The 25,867-nt window shown below is 43.5% G+C and overlaps 1 protein-coding gene across 1 annotated transcript in view; it reads right to left on the bottom strand.

Annotated features, from left to right (window-relative positions):
• LOC145409313 (decapping and exoribonuclease protein-like) overlaps positions 1–25,867 on the bottom strand; it is a 180,044-nt gene that overhangs the window by 21,010 nt on the left and 133,167 nt on the right. The window contains exon 3 of the mRNA XM_080279786.1: positions 5,574–5,709. Coding sequence (XP_080135912.1) covers positions 5,574–5,709 — 136 coding nt within the window. The remainder of the gene's footprint in view (positions 1–5,573; positions 5,710–25,867) is intronic.

Genomic DNA, 25,867 nt, shown 5'->3' with positions numbered 1-25,867 from the left:
GCACAGAGCTGTCTTTTCTTCAATTCTGTGTAATTTATAAATATCTGCAGAACCGCTTCTCTGTCATGATAATTCCAATGTATACCATCAGCTTTTAGAGTTGCCTGGAAAGACTTTGCATTAAAGTGGATAAAATCCTTCCCTTTCCTAATTCTCTGCAACTTCCTATTGATGGCCCTGCTAATTAATTTATACGTACCATAGCAAACCGGTGAACCATATTGTAGGTTTCTAGGCTCAAGACGGTTTATGGTTACCGAGGATTTACATGAACCTTCAATGGCTCCTACCACGGCTAGAATGTTTTCAACAATTTCATTAACTTCCATCCATCCATCCATCCATAATCCAATCCTACGTTGCCCCACAAGGAGCGTAGGAGCCCGGGGCTAGGCAGTTGGTCCCGACATTTAAGATGAGAGTGACCAGCCTCACTCATCCCTGAGTGGCATTAAATGAGCAATAAACCCCAACCACCCCTCGGATATAAATCTTCACTAGCCCAATCCGATTGGAGAGCAATAATTACCCACTAAACCACCAGGCGCCAAAATTTGGTTATATGGTTACCACCCAGCATACTAAATGGTTTCCTGGTGTACAGGAATCCATTTGGCATGTCACTCAGTGTAGAGTCTCCCACAGGCAGAAGGAAGAGGAAAGAATGAAGAAAAGAAAGACAGAAGAGGGAGTGTAAAGTTACCCGTAGGCAGAAGGACAAGGAAAGAATGAAGGAAAGAAAGACAGAAGAGGATGGAAGGAAAGAAAGATGGTAGAGAGGATAGGGCAGACACCCGACAGCAGCACTACATCGAGTGAGTGGATGGTGAGCACATCTTCATAAATATCATTTCCACCCCAGGAAAAGGATAGTACAGTCATGCTTCCAATCTAATATGGCATTTAGTCTCTCATCACCAGAAAAGGAACTTGCCCTTCCACCCAGAGATCAGTATATATGTATTTCCATGTCATCCACTTCTACGGAACGTGGGAGTAGGCTGTGCCCACCAAACAGAACCTTAAAATCATTCAGTGCTTCAGCAAAATCTGTTCCTCACTCTCAGGGGCACCAAAAATATGTCAGAAATTTTTTATACACTCCTTTATCTGACGAGTGTTAGTCTAACACGACCCTAAGTAAATTCACTTAAGTCTTTTAGGAGGTTTAGGTGTACTTGATATTCCAACTCACCTAGTTATTATACTCCTATCTCCTAGCTAATTTCCCAATGATTTGGCCAAAATGTAAAGGTTACTTGGCAAGAAAGAGTCAGACAACAGATGACAACGAGCCTGACGTTTCGGTCGGTTGCCTGGGCATCCAAACGTCCTTAAGTGCGTATTTTACAGCACGCAACTTGAATCAGATTTAACAGCGGAGTGAGTGAATATACCGAGCCTCTGATCCCTCATAGGCCTGTAGAGGTGCCAACTATTAATTAATTACAATGCTAAATACAGTTAGATTAATTCATGATATATGCAATGCGAATCTAACTTAATTTAATCTTAGTTTTAATTAAACTAAAGCCAAGCCAAATATTCCCTTTATGTAAATATATATTAAACCCTCATTAATTTTTCACGTGAGGCATTTCATATTCACTACACAAGCGCAGTTAGGTCACTGGAACTTTCCAAGGTATTTATATGCATTTACAATATAGTTGTCCACAAGGGTTAAACACAGTATCATTTAATCTATTAATAATAAGAATTATTAAAGAGAATGTAATCTATGGGTTATAGAACCCCTTGAACAGTTGTTAACATTCTCGAGGTTTTCCTCTGGTTTTAAGCAGGGACGAGTGAGGAGTGAATGATGAAGTGAAAGAGAGAGAGATTGTTCAGGTGCTTGAGGATGCAAAAGTGGATATATGTGGATTGACTGAAACTAAAAGGAAAGGTGAAAGGGTGAGAGAATGGGAATATGGTTTAGGTACATGTGCAGGAGTCAATAAAAATGAGAGGGCAAGAGAGGGAGTATGTCTGATGATAAGCAAGAAGTGGAAGGAGAATATATGAGAGTATGGAACAGTGGGTGCAAGGATTGTATGGGTGAGGATGAAAGTAGGTATACAAGCGTGGGCGATTGTATGTGTGTATGCTCCGACAGAGGATCGAGTGGCAAGAATGAAAGATAAGTTTTGGGTGAGTGTAGAAGCGTGTATGGACAAGTTTGAGAGGAGCGAGAGAGTGCTGTTGATTGGAGACATGAATGGCAAAGTTGGGAATGTACGAGTGGATGGAGTGGTTGGTCAGTGGGGTGTGCCAGCTGACGTAGATGGGAATGGAAGTGCTTTGGTGGACATCTGTGCTTATAAGGGGTTGGCAAATGCCCACACCTACTTTCCGTCATAAGATGATCCACCGGTATACATGGAGAGTAATGAGGAGGATGGATGGTGAACTTGTTGAACGAAAGGCAATGATAGACTACGTGTGTGTGGATGAGCGAATGAGAAGACAAGTGTTGGATGCAAGAGTGTGGAGAGGGTGGGGGAATGGAGTCTCGGACCATCACTTAGTGATGGCCAAGGTAGAGCTGCAAAGAAAGTGGTTGAGGAGACAAAGGGGAAGACAGGAGGAAGCAACTCCTGTGAGAAGAGTGGAGAAATTGCAAGATAGTGAGAAAATGACAGAGTATAAGAGCATAGTGGAAGAAAGATTGGGAAGGTATGAGCTAGAGCAGATGGAAGGGGTGGAAGACGTATGTAAGACATTCACGAAAGAGATAGGCACAGCGTGTGAGGCAGTTTGTGGTGTGAGGAGGAGATGCAAGGATGTGCAAGGGACAGCATGGTGGAATGATGAGGTGAAACGAGCTGTGGAACAAAAGAAGAAGGCATATAGTGAATGGTTAGCGAGTAGAGGTAGGGGAGAAGATGAGAGAGAGGTATATGTTAGCAGGAGAAGGGAGGTGAAGAGACTGGTGAAAGAGAGTAAGAAGAAAGTGGATGAAGAGTTTGGGAGGAATCTGAGTGTGAAATGGAGGGAGAGTAAGAAATTGTTTTGGAAGGAGGTAAAGAAAGTAAGGCAGTGTGAAAGGGGAAATAGTAGGGGAGTGAAAGATAGGAATAATAGATTGTTGGTGGAGAAGAGAGAGAAACTGAGGAGATGGAAGGAGCACTTTGAGGATTTGTTGAATGTAGACAGTGAGAGCAGTGCAAGCATAAGTGGTTGGGGAATGGCTGGGAGAAGAAGAGATGAGAGGAGGGAGGAAGAGACCAGTAGGGCGGAAGTAGTGGAAGCGACGAAGAAGAGTAAGTTGGGAAAGGCCCCAGGAATTGATGGAGTGTGTGGTGAAATGCTTAGGTATGGGGGTGAGATTGCTGTGGAGTGGATATGGAAGTTGTGTAGATTGGCTTGGGAAGAGGGAAGGGTTCCAGAGGACTGGAAATCAGGTATAATTGTTCCTTTATACAAAGGAAAAAGGGGAGAGAGAAGTATGTGGTAACCATAGGGGTATTTGCCTACTTAGTGTGACTGGTAAAATATATGGTAGAATACGCATTGATAGGGTTAGGAATATGACAGAGGAGCTAGTTGGAGAAGAACAAGGGGGATTTAGGAAGGGAAAAGGGTGTGTAGATCAGATATTTGTTCTAACATGTTTAGTGGAGAAGTATCTAGAGAAGGGAAGGAAAGTGTATGCTGCCTTCATGGACTTGGAGAATGCTTATGACAGAATAGATAGGCAAGGTATGTGGAAGGTATTAAGAAAATATGGAGTGGAGGGGAAATTGTTGAGTGCTGTGAAGAGTATGTACGAGGGAGCTAGGGCTACGGTGCGAGTGGATGGTGAGCTGAGTGAGTTCTTTGATCTCAATGTGGGACTGAAACAGGGTTGTGTGATGTCTCCATGGCTGTTTAATATATACATGGATGGGGTTGTAAAGGAGGTGCAGGGTAGGGCAATGGATGTGGGGGTGGCTCTAATGAATGAGGATGAGATTTGGAAGCTTCCGGTGTTGCTGTTTGCTGATGATACAGTACTGTTGAGTGAAGATGAATGGGAGTTGCAAGGTTTGGTGAATGAATCTGGGACAGTGTGTAGGAGGAGGAATCTGAAAGTTAATGTAAACAAAAGTAAAGTTATGGTGTTTGAGAGGAATGAAGTCACAGAGTGTGCAGTGAGGTTGGATGGTGAGGATATGGAGAATGTGAGTGCATTCAAGTACTTGGGTAGTGTGATGAGTAAGGATGGAACTTTGGGGGATGAAGTGCGTGAAAGGGTACAGCAGGGAAGGAAGGTTGTTGGTACACTGAAAGCAGTGATCAGAAATAGGGAGGTGAGTATGGAAGTTAAGAAGTCACTGCATGATAGTATTGTGATCCCTACCCTGGCATATGGAAGCGAGGCATGGACCTTGCAAGAGGGGAACAAGTCAAGAGTGAGAGCAGTGGAAATGAGTTACTTGAGAGGAGCATGTGTAGTGACGTGGAGGGACAGGTTGACGAATGAAGAAGTGAAGGAATGCTGTGGGGTGGATGTGGATGTGGTTGAGAAGATTAGGAGAAATACACTGAGGTGGTTTGGACATGTGAAGAGAATGGAGAATGAAAGACTGACTAAGAGGGTGTATGTAGGTGAGGTGGAGGGAGGGAGAGGGAGAGGTAGACCGAGGATGAGGTGGAGGGTTGGAGTTGAGAGGTATATGAGGGAGGGGGGGGTGAGATGGGGGGAGGGTAGTGAAATGGTGGGTGACAGAGCGACTTGGAGGCGTTTTGTCTGCGGCCACCCTTTGCGGGATTAGGGCGTCGGGCTATCGATAGATAGATAGACGACTATTTTAAAGGGTAAGGAGCGCAACCGCTCTGGGGGAAAATATTTCCCACATCCTGTTTTCACTCGCAGACATACTAACAGGCAAAATTTGTTATATCAAAATTTAAGTTCAATTTTTTTATGAATGATAGTAGAGATGATGCCCATGTTTTGTCAATAGGAACTGCATTATCCTACACTATTGTAGAGAAAATATAGTATGCATTACCATGAAGCTCTTATAATTCTCAGAACTGAACCACATCATGTGCACCTCATTTTTAAAACACTGACACTCCCCGTTAGCCCTCAACCAAAGATCTCTTTCTGACATGGCTGTGTCTGCAGTTCATCAGGTTAACAATAGTAGTGGCAGTAGGTCTTGATTTCACAGTTCCTTGAATTCTTCAAACGAAAGAAATTATGTCCAGACATTTAACTGTGTTTCTTGTATAGATACAAAATATCCAACCCAACTTACACCTTCTCCAGGCATTAGACTAGAACAAAACTTTTGCATCCATTCCATCATGTTATCCCACTGACATACTTGTACAAAATAAACATAGTTTTTGTGTGTGCATACTGCCTTCCAATAACAAGAAACCACACATTACAAGACTGTGAAAGTAACAAGAATACACAATGCACATAATTCCCACATATACAATACATATGGCATACTGCCTATACTGTAGGACTGTGACATTAACATTAAAACACAAAATCAACAAAATTTCAGTATGTGGGCATACGTTTAACAACATGAAAGCATACACTGAGGAATGACTATGAAACTGACCTGTGCAACTGCAGGGATGTCATCTGTGACGAGGGTCTCCAGGGTGTGAACATGCCCATCATCGTTCCTAAACCCAACCACCGTCCGGGGGATTCCACAAAGCTTACTGTCCACCCACCAGGGATGCAGCTTGAATCTGTTCACACAGCCAACAAAAAGGAAACCAGTGAACAATTGTGACTTTCACTCTGACGACATAACTCAATAACAACTTTACCCAATTATTTTATTCACATCCTGTAGTGAAAGGATGGACTAAGGCTTTACCTTAACCCTACAGTTCTAAAAAAAAATAATTAAAATAAACTGTCTGGCGATACCAACAATAATATACATAATACATTGGAAGCTCGATTATCCAGGCTCGGATTATCCAGCTTTCGGTATATCCGGGCCGTGACCCAATGGTTCAGTGGTACAGTAATTCATAGAATTATCCGTACGAATGCTCTGGTTTAAACAGGAAGCATCCTTGCTAGGGAGAGAGGCATGGATAAACCAGGGAGGGTCTTGCTCACCCTGCCCCCACCCACACCTCCTGTTCACAACTCAATCACAAGGGTGGCAGGGTGGAGTTTGGTGAGGCAACTGATACTCCTGACGTAGCCTAACCTTGCTTAACTTCTTAGTAATTTAACCTAATTTAACCAAACCTGACCTAACCTGGGCTCCAGGTGGGAAATTGGGAAACTAAATCCACTTTTGTGTACGATGAGTTTCTTCCTTTATGCCCGAAGCAATCGTAGGTACGGCTTAAAGAACGTGATAAAAGACAAAATCTTTCAGCAAGAGAAGGTAATTTACTACCCTCAAAATAGAAAAACAGAAAACAAACTGGAGGAATATGAAGTGAATTGGTGAAGTCTTTAGGCTGTATGCTTAGACGAAAAGTAATGGGTTTCCTAGTTTTAGGAAACGAAATGAAACAATAATGTCTGCTGATCAGAAAAAAAAAAAAATACTCATCTCATATGTTCTCGTAAGTTAGCATTCAGTTCTCAATTCTTCGTTAGGTATCGCGCCTCCCAACACATTTTGGACCGACAGAGCATTGTTATTTCTTCTTCTTACATTTACTGTTCACTCTTTTGTTCGTTCTTAAATGTACTGTATGTATGAGAGTATTAATACAAACAACAATGCATTCCATTAACCCCATCATAGTTGTCAGCCTCGAACAATGGTTTACTGTACCGGTGTCAGGGATGTTGGGTTAGGGAGAGCTATAAAAAACTGCGAACAATTATGGGAAGGGAACGAAGGTCACTGGTATGTTTTCACGACCCTCCTCTACCATCTCAAACAGTCAGGTGGCCTGCCACTTCATCTCCGATGTTTTTGCCGATATGTTTAAATGCTAATGTAACATGCACCCTAATTATGAGTAAGTTTCTTCCATTATGCCGAAAACAATCATAGGTAAGGCTTAAGGAACGTTATGATAATAAGAAAACAAACTAGAAAAATACAGAAAACAAACTAGAGAATATGAATTGAATTGGTAAGGTTATTAGGGCGTATGCTTGGACGAAAATTTACGAGTTTCACAATTATAGGGGACGAAATGGAACAATTATGTTTGCTAATAAGAAAAAATACTTTCATCTCAAGTGTTCTCGTAAGGTGGCATTCAGTTCCACATTCTTTGTTCGATGTCGCTTCCCAACACACTTCGGACCGACAGAGCATACAGTTATTTCAGCTCCTTACAGTTAAGTGTACATTTATTGCACATTCTTTTGTTCGTTCGTGTATGTGTGAAAGAGAGAGTACTGATACAAACAATAATGTATTCCATTAACCCTTTATGGCTGCTAGCCTTGAACAATGCTTTACTGTACCAGTGTCAGTAACGTTAAGTCAGGGAGAGCCATAAAAACTGCAAACAATTATGGGAAGGGAATGGTCACTGGTATATTTACACGACCCTACTCAACCATCCCAAACAGCTCGGCGGTCCTTTCATCCCAGATGTTTTCGCCGATATGTTTAAATGCAAAAGTAACATGCACCCTAACTTTATGTTTAAATTCTAATGTAACATGCCCCCAAATTTTCTTTCACGAATCACATCAAATCACAAGATGGGTTTAGGGAGGAGGGGAAAAAGCCAGGTGTACCAGACGAGTCTTTTCAAATCTGTAAGGAAAAGAAACCGACTTTATAACTTTGAAAAAATGGTTTCAAGGTCTGCCACGGGAGCACACAAATTTCTGAACTCACGAACATTGAGGATTTGAGGGGGGTAAACATACGCTTTGCTGTAAGCAGTAAAAGCACCTTACCAAATCAGTTCATCCTGATAGTCTGTTATATATTTCTGATTATTTCTGGGTTGGTAAATAAACATTTCTTGTTAAATCTTTCCCCACTGTTTTTAGCTGTTCTGGTGTGACGACCCTTTGATTCGTTAACGTAACGGCAGAAGACACTGTTCTAATCTAAGTGTTTAAACCTGGCCAAACCTAGCTTAACTGCCGCTAATAATGCAACCTAACCTAATCTTCAGTTGGGAAGTTGGGAAACGAAGTCCACATTTGAGTACGATGAGTTTCGTCCATTGTGCTGGAAACAATCGTAGGTACAGCTTTAGAACGAGACGATACTAACAGGGAGGAAATCTTTCAGTAAGAAAACGTGATTTACCGAACTCAATATAGTCTGAAAAATGCTGAAACAAACTGGAGGAATATACATTGAACTGGAAAGATCTTTCTGGTACTTAAAGTGTACATTTACCGGTAAATAAATCAGTCTAACAGTAGAGTACTTGTGTTTCCGCCGGATTAATCGTGCTTTCGGACTAAGCGGGCACCCCTTAACACCATATAGCCCGGATAATCAGGCTATCTCTGTATGCCATCCAATCGAAGGAGCTAACAGTAAAGAGTCTTGTAAAAATATATATATTGAGACATTCAGTAGGAGGTGAGTGGACGTGGCGTGTTTGCAGGAAGTCCGGTACAGGGGTGGATCAGCCAGAAAGATTGTTGGGAAGGACTGTTTCTATAAGTTGTTTTGGCAGGGGAGGACAGACGGATATGGAGGTGTTGGTGTGATGGTTGCGGAGAAATGGGTGGAATATGTTATGAATGTTTTGAGAGTAAGCAATAGGATATTGGTTGTGAAAATTCTGTTGGGAAGAAAGATAGCTGTGATTATATCGGCATATGCTCCACAGGCAGGATTGGATGAATCAGAGAAAGATAGATTTTGGGATGATTTAATACGTGTAGTGGGTGGTATGCGGGATGATGAGATAATGATTTTGGGAGGGGACTTAAATGGTCATGTAGGTGAAGCAGCCCAAGGTTATGAAGGAGTGCATGGGGGATGTGCATATGGTCTAAGGAATGCAGAAGGGGAAAGGATACTCGAGTTTGGGGAGGCAACGGACATGATTGTGTGCAACACATATTTTAGGAAAAGAGACAGTAGGTTAATTACGTATGAGTCTGGGGGAAATAGCAGTCAGATAGATTATTTTCTGGTTAGGAGGGCCGATAGGAGGTTAGTGAGGGATGTTAAAGTTATAGGAAGTGAGGAGTGTGTGCAGCAGCACAAACTATTGATTTGTGATATGGTGCTTAAAGAACAAATGATGAAAAAGAGGACTTATGTACCTAGGAGGAAAATATGGAAGCTGAAAAACCAAGTAGTAAGGGATGCCTTCTATAGCGAGTTGAGGAGAGTGGTGGCTGAACAGGGAGCTGTAGACAGAGGCGTTAATGAACAGTACAGAGCCCTCAAGAACAATTTCTTGAGAGTTACTGATGTAACATGCGGCTGGACAAGAGGACCACCAAGACATAAAGTAACTTGGTGGTGGGATGAGGGTGTAGAAGCTGCAATTAAGGAGAAAAGAAGGCTTTTCCGGGAATGGAAGAAGGGTGGTAGAAAAGAGGAATATTTGGCTGCCAAGCGTAGGGCTAGGAGAGAGGTATACAGGGCAAAGTCTGAGTCACAGAGACAATTACTTGATAACCTAAATCATGGGGAAAGGAAAAATATATTTAGGGTGGCAGGTCAGGTGAAGAGGGATAATCGGGATATCATAGGTGAGCAGTGTGTGAAGAATGATGAAGGAAGGGTAGTGGTGAACAGTGAGGATATTAAAGATGCATGGAGAGAGCATTATAACCGGTTGTTGAATGAGGAGTTTGACTGGGACAGGGAAGGTTTGGAGCCAGCAGATCCAGTGTCTGGCCCTTGGCCTTTGATTGATACTGCTACTGTGAGTGAGGCAATAGGCAGGATGAGGGTGGGGAAGGCAGCAGGTGTGTCTGGGTTGACTGCCGAAATGTTGAAGGCCTCAGGCGATATAGGGGTGAGTTTAGTCACTGACCTGATAAATAGGATTATTTATGAGTGTGTTGTCCCAGATGATTGGCTGAAGAGTGTAATTGTAAATGTGTATAAAGGGAAGGGTGATGTCCTGGAAAGAGGGAATTATAGAGGTATAAAGCTTTTAGATCAGATAATGAAGGTAATGGAGAGAGTTTTAGAAGGTATGATTAGAGAAAGAGTGAATATTGATGAGATGCAGTTTGGGTTTATGCCAGGTAGGGGGACCACTGATGCCATATTCATTGTTCGACAGCTTCAGGAAAAATATATTGGTAGGAGAAGGGATCTTTATTTTGTTTTTGTTGATTTGGAAAAGGCCTTTGACAGAGTCCCTAGAGAGGTGGTGAAGTGGGCAATGAGAAAGCTTGGCTTGGAGGAGTGGCTGGTTAGCGTGGTTATGGCCATGTATGTGGGTGCTCACACCCAGGTGAGAGTGAATGGAGATTTGAGTGATGAGTTTTCCGTGAATGTTGGTGTGCATCAGGGGTCAGTCTTGAGTCCCATGTTGTTTATCATGGTACTTGAAGCCCTTTCACGTGACTTTAGAAACGGACTCCCGTGGGAGTTGTATGCTGATGATTTGGTGTTGATTGCAGAGAATGAAAGGGAGGCGGAGGAAAGGTTTAGGAAGTGGAGAGATGGTATGGGGCAAAAGGGTTTAAGGGTAAATGCAGATAAAACAAAAGTGATGATATCTAGGGTTGGTGGCGGTACTGTCAAAGACGAGGGAGAGTGGCCATGTGCAGTTTGCCACAAGGGCGTGGGAAGTAATTCCATCTTGTGCGGTGTGTGTGATAAATGGGTGCATAAGAGATGTAGTGGTATCAGAGGTAGACTGCGAGATAATGCTGATTTTATGTGTACGGCGTGCCGGGGTGAGCAGGTGGAGATCGTCAGACGTGAAAGAATTGAACTTGCTGGTGAATCTCTTGAGTGTGTAGAAGAGTTTTGTTATTTAGGAGACATGTTGTGTGCTGGAGGTGGGGCTGGAGCTAGCTCTGTGGCTAGGGTGAGAAGTGGTTGGAAGAAGTTCAGGAGCTCTTGCCTCTCCTGACATTGAGGGGGCTCTCCCTACGTGCTAAGGGGTCTTTGTATGCAGCGTGTGTTAGGAGTGTAATGCTGTATGGCAGTGAGACCTGGGCAGTGAAGGAGGAAGACATTCGCCGGCTCAGACGTACAGAAATGACAATGATTAGGTGGATGTGCAGTGCGTCCCTGCGTCCAAGGCCTGGAGGGGCTGGGTTTACAATGGAAGAGTTGAGAGGTAGGATGGGACTGGAGTGTATTGGTGTTGTGATGAGGAGAGGTAGATTGAGGTGGTTTGGACATGTGGAGAGGATGGGGGATGATAGTTGGGTGAGGAAGGTGAGAAGTGTTAATATTGGGGGTGGGGTTATGAGGGGTAGACCGAGAAAGACATGGGACGAGGTCATTAAGTGTGACCTTAGGGTTAAGGGACTGAACAGGGAGGCTGCAATGGATCGTGCAGCATGGAGAGCCGCCATTAGGTGACCAAGGCCGACACATGCAAGCATGTTGGAGCCTTTAAAAACGAACGAAAACGAACGAGGATATATATATATCTATATATATATATATATATATATATCATCGGTGACTTTTAATATGCGAATAACACGTGTGAGGTGAAAATTGAGCCAACATTAATACATAATCAGTAACAAACCCTTCTGTTTTAACACCATCAAAATTTAGGGGCCCTGAGGCTAGCTACCATACCTAAATGCATTTGTGGGTAAATAACCAACCCACTCCCTTGGTGGCATCACACGATTACAAAGCCACCAGTCACTTGTTCGGGACCGAATCTACGCAAAACTCCGACTGAAGCAACCTAACAAGTAGACAACCAGACCTTTCCAAGAATAATACTGGTGGCAGATTGTGGACAGACTGTGACTAAGAAAGCGTGATGAAATAGTGTCAACAGTAGCCACAGAGATAAGATACCTACAACTACAATAGTTGTGTCCCCCCCTGTGGTGGGGGGGACACAACCTTGCCGCACTATGGGGTGGTACTACTACTCTGCGGCCAGGTTATGTTAGGAAGAATACTGCCACCGTATTCCCTGTGTGTCGTAAAAGACGACTAAAAGGGGCGGGGTGAGGGGACTAGGGACCCCCTCCTCTGTTTTTTAATTCCTAAAAAGAGACAAGCCAGAGAAAGGGATGGGGGATGGAGTTATCCCTGTACCCTGAAGATTGGGTCTATGAATGTGCGTGGATGTAGTACGACTGAGGCTAAAAGGGAGGAGATTGGGAGAATGTTTGTGAGAAGAAAGTTGGATGTGTTGGCTTTGAGTGAAATGAAGATGAAAGGGAAGGGGGAGTCTATGTTTGGAAGTGTGAATGGAAGATTGTCAGGTGTTGCTAGAGGAAGGGCAAGAGAAGGTGTGGCCTTGTTAGTGAGTCCGGAAGTACAGCAATGTGTGATTGAATGGAAGGAGGTGTCATCGAGACTGATGTGGGTGAAAGCGAAATTTGAACGTGAGTTGTGGGTGTTTGTGAGTGCATATGGGCCTGGTAGTGAAAGGGATGAAGAAGAGAGGGAGTCTTTCTGGAATGATGTTGATGAGTGTCTGCAGAGTTTTAGAGCAAATGTGAATGTGGTAATGATGGGAGATCTGAATGCTAGAGTGGGAAATGTAGCAGTTGAAGGTGTAGTTGGTATGCATGGTGTGTCTGGAAGAAATGAAAATGGGGAACGAATGATAGCGATGTGTGTTGAGCGAGAGATGGGGATTGGGAATACACTGTTTGAGAAGAAACATATTTATAAGTATACATGGGTGAGACAGGAGGGTGGAAGGGTTGTTGATAGAGCTTTGATGGACTATGTGGTTGTGTCTAGGAATGTAATAGGAAGATTGTTGGATGTGAAAGTTTTGAGAGGGGATGGTGGAGGTATGTCTGACGACTACCTGGTGGAGGGAAAGTTAAGAGTAGGTAAGAGATGAGTGAGAGCTAGGAGGGTTAGGTGTGGCAGGGAAGTTTTGAAAGTGAGTGAGTTGGATAAAAGAGAGAAAAAGATAGAGTATCAGGAGAAATTGAAAGATGAGTGGAACGCAGTGAAAGATCGGGAAAATGGCAGCGTGGAGGAGGAATGGCAGTTGTTTAAGAGTGCTGTGGTGGGGCATGCAGAAGAGGTGTGTGGTGTGAGACGTGTGGGTGATGGTGTAAGAAAAGGAAGTGAATGGTGGTGCGAGGAAGTAAGTATGGCTGTGGCTGAGAAGAGACACGCATATGAAGTGTGGCTGCAGAGGAAGGATGAGATGTCATATGAAAGGTATAAAGAAAAGAGGAATAGAGCGAGAAGGGCTGTGCGTGAAGCTAAAGTGGCAGCAGATGAGAGGTGGGGTAGGCGGCTGACAGAGAATTTTCAACAGAATAAGAAAATGTTTTGGAAGGAGGTGAAAAGGGTGCGAAAGGGAGAGTCTGGGAAGGAAGAACGAATAAAAGCCGAGGATGGAAGGATGTTAATTGAGATGGATGCAGTAAGGAAGAGATGGGCAGAGTATTTTGAAAGATTGTTAAATGAAGAAGAGGAAAGGGTGGCTGAGATTGTGGCAGATGGAAGGGTGCAAGGAATAAATGTGTTGGGAGAGTTGAATGATTCTTTGATCATGAAGGAGGAAGTGGAGAAGGCAGTAAAGGAGATGAAAACAGGGAAAGCTGCAGGTATGGATGGGTGTGCTGTGGAATGCCTGAAGGGTGGAGTGACTGTTGTTGCCTGGTTAGTAAGATTGTTGAATGTGTGCTTTGAGAAAGGTATGGTGCCAATTAACTGGGCAAGTGTTTGCGTGGTCCCGTTGTATAAAGGCAAGGGTAAGAAGTATGAATGTACTAGCTTTAGGGGTATAAGTCTGTTGAGTGTTGTAGGTAAGGTGTATGGTAGAGTGTTAATTATGAGAGTTAGAGAGGGTACAGAGGGAGTGATTGGTGATGAGCAGTGTGGCTTTAGGAGAGGGAGGGGATGCGTTGATCAGGTGTTTGCTGTGAGACAAGTGTGTGAAAAGTATTTAGCGAAAGGCAAGGATGTGTTTTGGGCATTCATGGATTTAGAGAAAGCGTATGATAGAACTGATAGGGAGGCTTTGTGGACTGTTTTAAGATTGTATGGACTTGATGGTAGGTTACTAAAAGGGGTGAAAAGTTTTTACGTAAATAGTAAAGCGTGTGTAAGAGTGGGAAATGCTGTGGGTGATTGGTTTCCCGTGAGAGTGGGGCTGCGACAGGGATGTGTGATGTCGCCTTGGTTGTTTAATATTTACATGGATGGTGTTGTAAGGGAGGTGAATGCAAGAGTTTTAGGTGGAGGTCTGAGTCGGTGAATGTTGATGGTGGAGAGTGGAATCTGAAGGAGCTGCTGTTTGCAGATGATACTGCACTGGTGACTGATTCAGAGGAGAGATTGAGACAGTTGGTAGAGGAGTTTGGAAGGGTGTGTGAAAGGAGGAAATTGAAAGTAAATGAGAATATGAGTAAAGTGATGAAGTGTACGAGGTTGATAGATGGTAGGGGGATGAATATAGTTTTGAATGGTGAGTTGCTTGAAGAGGTAGAGTGTTTTAAATATCTAGGGTCACATGTTGCTGTGGATGGAAGAATAGATGCAGAAGTGAAGTTTAGAATAAATGAAGTAGGAAAGGTGCTGGGAGGAATGAAAAAAGTGTTTAAATGTCGTTCGCTTAGAATGGATGTAAAGAGAAGGCTGTATGAGGGTGTTGTGGTACCGACTGCATTATATGGGGCTGAAACATGGAATATGGGTGTAGCAGAGAGGAAAAGTTTGAATGTAATGGAGATGAGATGTCTGAGGAGTATGTGTGGAGTGACACGTATGGATCGAGTGCGAAATGATGAAGTGCGAAGGAGAACTGGAGTTGTTCAGGAGATGGCTGGTAGAGTTGAGCAGAGGGTGTTGCGATGGTTTGGGCATATGGAAAGAATGGATAATGAGCGATTGGTGAAAAAGGTAACTAGATCTGATGTGAGAGGTGTAAGGCTGAGAGGAAGACCACGAATAGGATGGATGGACAGCGTAAAGAGAGCGCTGAATGCGAGAGGGAAGTCTGTTGAGCAAGGAAGAGTGGCTGTGCGTGGCAGAATTAATGGAGAGAAATTGTGAATGAATAAGTGATGACGCAGCCCTGAGAGGATATTCTCTCGCATTTGGTCTGATCAGCTAGTCAGGTTAGGTGCGGGTAAGGGGATGGGTCTGTTATGATGTGGCAGGGGTAAACCAGTTCTGCTGTCGGGCCCTGCTGTGGATGTCACTGATTGCATTGCGCAGTTGACCCTTGTGCGGTGTGGTGCGGTGAGGATCTGTCCGTTCTCCCCTTTGGGGCTAAGATGCGAATGAATGTGTTTGAATGGATGAGTAAATGGGGAGTGTGTCGTCCTGTCTCGGCTACCTCCCTTTTCTTGGGGGAAGCAGTCTAGGTATATAGATAGATAGAGATAGACAATAGTTATTAGTCTGGAGGATCAACCATGCCATCCTTAGCCCAGATTCACTAACTTGTGATGAAATCCCATCATTGTTAGGATATTTTTTTCAAAGAGAACAAGGGATGAAGTCGGATTCTGCACTCCCGTCTCCTTGCCTTTCCTGCAAGACAGGATAATTTATATTTTACAATCCAATCCATGTGGAGTCACATGGAGAGACAGCCTGACGAATCAGGAAATGAAGGAGCATTGTGGTGTGGATGTGAATGTGACAGGAAGCATTAGGAGAAACACACTGAGATGGTTTGGCCGTGTGGAAAGGATGGAGAACGAGAGACTGATGAGGAGAGTGTATGTGAGTGAGGTGGAGAGGTGGAGAGGGAGGAGGAGCCCAAAGATGAGATGGAAGGATGGAGTGGAGAGGTATATGAAGGAGGGGGGTGTAAGCTTGGAGCAGGGCAATGAAATGTGGGGGACAGAGTGATGTGAAGGCAATTTGTTTGTGGCCACCCCTTAAGGGATTAAGGCATCTGGCAATAGATAGACAGACAGATAATCCAATCAGCCGCACCCACAGCAGCGACAACATGATTATAGTGCTTGTCCTGATCAGTGTCACTCACTCAATTACTCACCATTTGTGTTCTATACAAAGTCATTAAGCACAGCCAGCTTTTTACCTAGGAACACAAATTTTTACACTGTCAGAGCTTCACTTGCACCAGGTTTTAAGCATGGTGGGACCCCCTAGGGCCATCCCCTTTGATGGGAATGGCCCTGGTGGTCTCAGACTGGGTTGTTATGCATGGTAAGAGTTTTTAATTGACGAACATGAAATTTGGCATATTAAGAGATGTTCAACCCTGCCACATTTTGGGAAGAGTGAAAACACTGATGGGGAGGGGAGCAGAGGGTTGCAAAGGGGGTAGTGCCATAGTTTTTTTTTTACCTAAGATCATGAAATTTCACACATTTTTGGCAGGGTCTGACCCCCAAAGCCCACCTCCACAAGGGGTAGGGATGTCCCCCAGGGTCCCATCAAGGACATTATGCATGACCATGGTTTTTAACCTAGGAACACGACATTTTGCATGTTGGTAGCCGTTTACCTCACCCACGTTTTAGTCAGGGTAGGACTCAAGAAAGTTTTAAGCAGGGAGGAGGCAGTGCATTTGGGAGATACAATAAGAGAAAATGAAGCCTGTCTTGCTCACCACCATCTTACTGTAACAGCCAGGCCGTGCTCCCACTACTTACTAATGGTCATTTCTTACATCACTGTACTTGGAAATGCATTTATAAAGTATTTCCGTTCAATGTCCTATTTAGATTCACATATACAGTAAAATTTCTTCATATAACAGAGATAGGCAGCATAATACACAACTTGAGGAAGGTTACAATCAGCAGCAAACAACAACTGTTTAATGCTGGTGCTCAGTCTACTGGTCAGGGAAATGGATATGTCTTGTATTTTGCTGACGACTCTTCATTCTGTTCTTTATTAGCAAATTAGCTGTGTGCAGTTTGGCTGCATATGATTATCACACTTGCAAGTATGTTTCTGCTATAGCATGATTAACAAAAACATATGGTTAGTGGATGTGTGTCAAACGTATGATCATGTAGCCTGAAAATATGTTCTTCTTGTCATAACTCTTCAGTACTAACAAGAATTATTTGTGAAAGTTCATTTTGCATGAATTTAAACCTGAATCATTGCAAGACATGTGTTAAGTGAACATTTTCTCACAAACAATGGATGTAGCTATTACACCAGAAAATGGAAATACCAGTCCCCCTGTGGTTTTCGGTTTTATCATTGATTTCATCACGTTATTCTCGGAACCTGTTAAAGCACTAAAGCACAGTTCTTACCTAACTACCACAATGTCTGATATGTATGCAACAGTACTCCAACCTGTGGAAGGAATATACATGTTGTCATCACTGTCTTTGCCTCTTATTGATGTTTCATACTCTACATAAAGGATTCTCTTTTTTTTTAAACTGTAGCATTAATGGCCTGGCAGAAGGAGCATCTTGTTTAGAACTATATATATAACTAAGTGACACAGTCAGTATGGGCACAGATTCTTGAGGTAAGCAGTTTCCACGCAGTACATCTTGCATGTCATTTTGTACTGCTTTTTTTTTTTTTTTTTTTAATGCAGCAGAGAATTTTCTGCCTGTTAGAATACTATTGTTACTCCGATACATCATGTTCAGACCAAAAGGAATTCACTATGACCTTCACTTAATTTGAACATCATAAGATAGACCTATTTCAAAGGGGGACTAGAACATGCGATAATACTTTCAAATAACAACACCAGACTCTGGATGCTGGAAAGGGAACCAAGGAAGCCAGTTTTACTATTGAATTCAGCAGATCAAGGCCGTCTGAGAGTTTCAGCTCTCTAATGTACATTTCAGCTGTTTTAAGAAACGTAAAAGACTTCACTGAAATGGAATGTTATAGCCACCGAAGCACACATTTATAAAGTTCATATCATCAAACAACATACTGAACGTTATCATGAGTTGTTTCACATCCATTACATTACTAAGCTTTCTCATGAAAACAAAACTGCACGTACTTCACAACCAATTCACTTAGTAGATGTGCAACTAACTGTATCCATCCAACCATCATCCAATCCTACATTGCCCCATGAGAAGCATAAGAGCCTGGGGCTAGGCATGTTGGTCCTGACATTTAAGATGAGAGTGACCAGCCTCACTCATCCCTGAGTGGCATTACATGAGCAATAACACGAACCACCCCTTGGATATAAACCTTCACTGGCTCAATCCGACTGGAGCGCCACAATTACCCACTAAACCACCAGGTGCCATAATTTGGTTATATGGTTACCACCCAGCATGTGGAGTAGACTGTAGCACCAGTCGAGCAGGGCAGTACTCCCGAGGTGGATGGAAAGCTGATGACAGGGAGTGCTGGAGCTCCCGTTTCATCAGCCCTCAGGACTAGTTCCTGACCATCCCCCTTTGCTGAACTTTTTCAGTGTCTCAGTTACATAGAGAGTAAGCCAGCATGCTCTCCAGTACAAATTTCTCTAACTATCTACACCAAACTACATGCACAGTACACACTACACTTCCTATTCAAAATTCACCAAAAATGACGTCGATTCATCAAGCCTCAGAGTCCCCAGGGGGGGGGGACCATAAATGCCCCCACCATCCGCCCCTCTCCCGGTGACGACTCGAGGTGCCTGGAACCACTGTCTGACTCTCTTCTTCTTCATTTCTGCAACATTCGCAGCCTTTCCTCTAACTTTCGCTCTGTTGAGCACCACCTCTCCTCCTCTAAACCTCACCTTCTTTTTCTAACGGAGACTCAGCTGTCTGAGGCAACTGACAGCAAACCCTTTTCTGTATCCTCCTACTTTCTCTATACTCATATCAAAGCCAAGGGTGGCTGTTGTGTACATATACGCAACGACTTATCTTGCTCTCGTGTTCCTGAACTTGATTCTTCTGAATTCTCCACACTCTGGCTTCGGCTTTCCTGTCATTCTCTGACTAAATATATCTGTGCTGTTTACTTATCCCCTAATTCTACTGACTATCAAAAATTCTTCGACTATTTTACTTCTACGATGGAACACATTCTATCCATTTCTCCTTTCTCTGAAATCTCCATTCTTGGAGATTTCAATGTTCACCATTTGGCTCTCCTCTCCTTTCACGGATCCACCTGGTGAACAAGCCTACATCTTTTCTATCCTTAATGACCTAGAGCAGCTTGTACAGCACCCTACCCATATCCCTGACCGCCTTGGAGAGAGCTCCAACATACTTGACCTCTTCCTTACTACTAATCCTTCTGCTTACTCTTAATCTTTTCTCTCCGTTGGGCTCCTCCGATCACAACCTTATTACCTTAACCTGTCCTATCACTCCGGTACGGCCTGTGGACCCTCCAGGGAAACGTCGTCTGTGGCATTTTGGAGCCGCGGACTGGGAGGCCCTCAGGCAGTATTTCTTTGATTTTCCATGGAATGATTATTGCTTCCATGGCCGTGGGCCATCTGAGTGTGCCTTGCGCATTACGGAGGTTATTCTCTCGGGCATGGAAGCATACATTCCTTTCTCATATCCTCTGACTAACGCAAGAAAGCCTTGGTTTAATCACGCTTGTTCTAATGCTGTCCGAACAAGGAGAGGGCCTACAAAAGGTACCGGAGCCAACCCACCCCTGAATCACATCAGCTTTACGTTTCTGCCCGAAATCGTGCTAAGTCTGTTCTTCGCTCTACTAAAAATAATTTCATCCATACTAAATGCTCTCAACTCTCCAACTCGAATTCTTCCCGCTCCTTCTGGCACCTTGCCAAAAATCTTTCTAACAACTTTACCTCATCATCCTTCCCTCCTCTTTTCTACTCTGATGGTTCTGTAGCTATTTCTTCTACTGATAAAGCAGATCTCTTCGCACAGACTTTCTCCTCCAATTCCACCTTAGACGATTCCGGTGCTGTTCCTCCATCACTTCCCCCCTCTGACTTCCTCATGGCTGACATTAAAATTTCTTCAGTTGATGCATTTTCTGCCATCATTGGCCTCAGTACTAACAAGGCATATGGGCCTAATGGGGTCCCTCCTGTTGTTCTCAAGAACTGTGCTTCTGTGCTTACACCCTGCCTAGGCAAACTCTTTCGCCTTTGTCTGTCAACTTGTACCTTTCCTTCTTGCTGGAAGTTTGCTTTCATTCAGCCAGTCCCAAAGAAGGGTGACCACTCCCAACCCTCCAACTATCGTCCAATTGCTTTAACGTCCTGTATTTCAAAAGTTTTCGAGTCAATTCTCAATAGAAAAATTTTAAGGCATCTTTCCTATCACAACCTTCTTTCTGATCGTCAGTATGGGTTCCGTCAGGGACGCTCCACTGGCGATCTTCTCACCTACCTTTCAGACTCCTGGTCATCCTCCTTTCGGGACTTTGGCGAAAGCTTTGCCATTGCACTTGACATCTCAAAGGCTTTCGATCGAGTCTGGTATAAATCTTTAATTTCCAAACTGCCCTCCTACGGTTTCTATCCTTCTATCTGTGCCTTCATCGCTAGCTTCCTTTCTGGTCGTTCTATAGCCGCTGTTGTAGACGGCCATCATTCTTCTCCTAGATCTATCAACAGTGGTGTTCCTCAGGGCTCTGTCCTATCACCAACTCTCTTCCTTTTATTCATCAATGATCTTCTAAGCTGTACATCTAACCCTATCCACTCATACGCTGATGACTCCACCCTTCACCTTTCCATTCGGTTCCCGCAACGCCCATCTCAACAGTTACTTCAACAAACAAGGGATGAGGCTATGGCACACCTAATGTCTGACTTGGCTCGTATCTCTGACTGGGGTAAAAATAATATGGTTGTTTTTAATGCTTCTAAGACTCAGTTCTTACACCTATCAACCCGTCAAAATCTTCCACAGGTATACCCACTAATGTTTAATAATATTCAGCTTAGTCCAGCATCATCCTTGAACATGCTTGGGGTTTCATTTACTCGGGACTTATCTTGGAAAAATCATATTACATCTCTTGTAAAATCTGCTTCCAAGCCGACTCCGCTCTTTCTTTACCCCTGCACAATTGTTGACTCTATACAGGGGTTTTATCCGCCCCTGTGTGGAGTACAACTCTCATGTGTGGGGAGGCTCCCCACATACAGCTCTTCTCAATAAGGTGGAGTCAAAGGCTTTTCGTCTCATTAACTCTCCTCCTCTTACTGACTCCCTTCAACCTCTGTCTCTTCGCCGCACTGTTGCATCTTTATCTCTTTTCTATCGCTACTTTAATGGTCACTGCTCCTCTGAACTGTCTGCTTGCATTCCTCCACCTCTACGACGGGTGCGTAGCACCCGTCTGGCAGCAAACTCTCATCCCTTTTCTGTCCAAGTCTTTAATGCAAGAGTTGACCGTTACTCCCAGTCTTTCATTTATGCAACAGGTCAGCTCTGGAACTGTCTCCCTTTGTCTTTATTTCCTGCTGCATATGATCTCCAGTCTTTCAAACGCAGTGTGTCCAGGCATCTCAAAATGATCGGATCTTGAATTTGGCTCTCTATTGTATTTTGTTTTTCTCTTGGAGGGAACTGTTACTGCTGGCTCATGGCCTTTGGTTCCTTCTTCCTCGCATTAAAAAAAAAAAAAAAAAAAAAAAAAAAAAAAAAAAAGATTTCCTGGCGTACAGGAAACCATTTGGCTTGTCACTCAGTGTAGAGTCCCCTATAGGCAGAAGAAGAGGAAAGAATGAAGGAAAGACAAAAGAGGGAGCATAAAGTTACTCGCAGGCAGAAGGACGAGGAAAGAATGAAGTAAAGAAAAACTGAAGAGGAAGGAAGGAAACACTTTTTTTTTTTCTTTCTTTTTTTTTGACGCAGCTTTCAGTTTGTTAGCCAAATGCAATCCTTCCTCTTCTTGCAGTTTATGTAGGCATTCAATATAATCCCATCTGAGAACATTTTCTCAACCATCAAGAAATGTTTTCCTATATCAAAAGCATTTCTTACACTTCTTAAAATTTGGCATGGATCAAGAAAGACATCAATTAGAAGCTCAGTGACTGGATTTTTGAAATGCAAGGAAGAAGGAACCAAAGGCCAGGAAACCACAAGACTGTTCCCTCCAAGAAAAAATAAAACAATAACAGAGACCCAAAATCAAGCTTGGTTCATTTCAAAATGCCTGGACACACTGAGTTTGAAAGATGGGAGATCACAGGCAGTAGGAAATACAGACAGAGGGATGCAGTTCCAGAGTTGACCTGTTACCTACATGAAGAACTGGGAGTAACAATTAACGCTTGCATTAGAGAGTAAGACAGAAGGGGGACGAAAGGTTTTTGTTAGACGGGTGCCGTGCACCTTCTGCAGTGGTGAAGGGATGCAAGCAGACATTTCAGAGGAGCAGTGACCATTAAATTGATAGAAAAAAGATAAAGATGTAATAGTAATAGTGTGGTGAGGTTGAGGGAAGCCAGTAAGAGGAGGAGAGTTAAAGAGACAAAAAGCCTTTGACTCCACCTTGTTGAGGACAGATGACTATAAAAAATTCTTCAACCATTTACTTCTGTGATGGATCACATCCTATCTGTTTTTCCTTTCTCTAAAATCTCCACTCTAGATGATTTCAATGTTCACCACTACCTTTGGCTCTCCTCTCCTTTCACTGACCCACTTGGTGAACAAGCCTACATCTTTTCTATCCTTAACCCCTTAACCACGGGGCATCATTTTCATGACACTCGGGCGCAATGGATCATACCGCGGGGCATCACTTTTGTGATTCTGTGTTATTTTGAATTCTCTCGGGCTTACAAGTGGTGGCTTGTATCATCTATCAGTACTGCCAATGTCCAACACTAGACAGCACTCCTAATCTCATCTGTACTTCCATCCATTGCTGACAATTTAGCCATTTTTCCCCATTCTTGACTCCCCCTCCCTACCTCCCCTCCATTACCCTCTCCTCTTGCCTGCCCGGCCTCGCTGCGCTAAGCAAATCTTCCCCGGAATTTTCCACTGATTTCATCCGTTGAAATAAGCCCTATGCTCTATTCTTATACAAAATAATATATACAAAAAAGAAATAAGGTAAGTGATAGTGCCATACACCTGAAATTGGCTAATTATCACCTGACAACACCTCATGTGCACTCGTTCGCTAATTTCCCCCGGTAATTTCCCCTTGAAATATGCTGTATAATCTATTCTTGTAATAAAAATGTATATATGAAAGGAAGGGAGAAGCCTAAGTGATATTTACATTCACCTGGAACTACCTAATTTATTATGTATTGTCTAGATTTCCTGCCAATCATTTCTATCTATCTATTGCCAGACGCCACAATCCCGTACGGGGTGGCCATTTGTCTCGGAGTTATTTATTTTACAGGGAGGGGCACTAACCCTCCACCAACCCACTTGATAAGTAGGGAGCACGTATGGTTTAGTTATATGGTTACCACCCAGCGTTGTAAATGGTTTCTTGGCTTACAGGAAACCATTTGGCTTGTCACTCAATGTAAAGCCACCTGTAACAGAAAGAAAAGCATTAAGTAGTGACAGGAAAGATGGGAGAAACAGGAAGAGGAGGGCAGGCACAGAAAAAGAATGATAAAGGCTAAGGAAGAAGTAGGCAGCACTACATCAAGTGAGTGGATGATGGTCACCACCACCTACCTTAAAAGATAGAATTAAATAATATTTCTGATTTGATGGAACAGTGATAACAAATTATATATTTTCTGTACTCTCTTCATAAATTACAAATTGTATAATTCTCTATTCCTTCTGAAGCTAAAATTTTATTATTATTCCTGAAGATTTTAAATAAAAAGAATAAACATTTAGATTTAGGGTACTGTACTGTAACATATTTCTTAATTTTTATTAAAGAACATTTTTCCTTTTAATAACTACAATGACCAACTGTAACTGGTTTGTGACGTTTATGTATTATGTATATTGAATGGTTTTTAGTAAATACACATATTTTTAGCTGGATTATACAAATGATAACTTTTCATGTTCACCCTATTAGGCCTATTGTAAAAGTAAAAATATATATAATATATTAATAAGAAATAAACATATGTTAAGCAATGTATTTATTTTGGGAGAAAATTAGTAAATAAAACCATGTGAAATTATGCATGTAGTATTCTTTATTAAAATACCCGCCGCCGCCGGACCACCCACCCTGCCACCCCCCCACCAAGCCACCACCACACCGCCACCCCAGGAGGACACCACGGCGGAGCTATTGACCCGGAACAAGAGGGTCACTGGGACACCCCTGTCCTAAGTCCCTCTTCCCCGCAACTGTCCCAACACCAAGTAAGCGGGAAGAGGCAACGACCCTGCGAGTGGGGCAGCCTTCACCAGGTTCGGGGTGGGACTGATCCAGAGTCAGTCCCAGGCAACACCGCGGTACGGCCACCGTACGTACCGGGGAAGGAGCGGTCACTGTACGCCCTTCATTTGTTTCCCCCTGTGACACAGCCATCACGGCCACCGTACGTGAAGGGGGAGGGAGTGGCCACCGTACGCCTCTCAGTCACAGCCACCTCTGGGGACGGCCTCAGGGCGTTAGTTATTGAACGCGCCCCAACTGGCAGAGAGAGGAATAGTGGAACCGCGATCACGGCCACCGTACGTGACGGGGAGGAAGTGGCCACCGTACGCCCCTCATCCACTATTGCCTCCTAATATGAGAGTAACGCCTCAGTTACTTCTCGAAGGGCAGGCAGGCCCACGGCTACGGCCTTTGTACGTACCAGGGTAAGCAGACCCTCAGCTGCGGCCTCTGTACGTATCGGAGAGGGCGCTGCCCCTGTGCACCCCTCTCCTGCCTTTTCCTCCTACGGGAGAAACACCGCGTTCACGGCCACCGTACGTGACGGGGAAGAAGTGGCCACCGTACGCCCTTCAGTTACTTCCCGGCAGGTAGGCGGGCACATGGCTATGGCCGCAGTGTGTGCAAGGGTAAGTAGACCCTCGGCTATAGCCTCAGCACACACCGGAGAGGGCGCAACCTCCGTGCACCCCTCTCCTGCCTTTTCATAGCGTATATATTAGCAGTTGTCAACACGCTGACATTGGCAGTCCTTCACTGCCCTTACGCAGCAGCATTCAGTTTACTGTCGTCTTTCAAGGTGAAACCACGTTGGATTCGTGCCTGTCCAATTCTGGCACTTTTTAGCCCCATGCAAAGGGCCCTGTGACCTCTACCCCTACTAAACCTTGTGTGGAACATGAACTGGCTAATTTATCAATGATAATGATGGACAGTGACTACGTTCTTTCTGGTGACTCTAAAACAGTGCAAGTGGAAATGTAAATAATGTGTAAACAGCAAGTGAAAGCAATGAATGTAAATATAACTGAAGAGTGGAAAATAGTTTTATAAATTACTGCAAGTGACAGGGCATAACATAGTGTAAATAAAATAGAAATGTAAATAATGTAAATAAAATAGAGAATGTAAATAGAAATGTAAATGAGTAGTACAGGTAACTCGCACGGAACACGTGGGTTTCGTTCCTACCGTGCCGTGTTAGGTGCGAAATCGCGTATATTTAAACTACTCCATATTTTGCTCCCTAGACCCCCCAAATGTGTCGTTTTGCTGTTATCTGTCACTGGTAATCACTAGAAAGCACTTTAAGTGGTTAGAAGGTTTATTTAATGTTATAACTCACAAATACAGTACTCCACAGCAAAACTTCAACACACAAATACTGTACGTAAACACAAGGAAACATTCCGACGCCGATCATAGGTAATCATATAAATCAGGTTAACTGGTACCAGTGCTTTAACTTACAAGCACATACCAGAACATTACATATTTAACTTAGAAATGCAGTGCTGTGATATCGAATGATTTCAGTACATAATCTGTTAGGAATGGCTGGAAAAAAAAAAATGTTATGAATACAT

The sequence above is a fragment of the Coenobita brevimanus genome, chromosome 80, assembly GCF_032717465.1.
Source record: "Coenobita brevimanus isolate Jiangsu-jjx chromosome 80, ASM3271746v2, whole genome shotgun sequence".
NCBI lineage: Eukaryota > Metazoa > Arthropoda > Malacostraca > Decapoda > Coenobitidae > Coenobita > Coenobita brevimanus.
The sequence above is the reverse complement of the archived record's forward strand: the minus strand, read 5'-3'. Positions and strand labels throughout refer to the sequence as shown.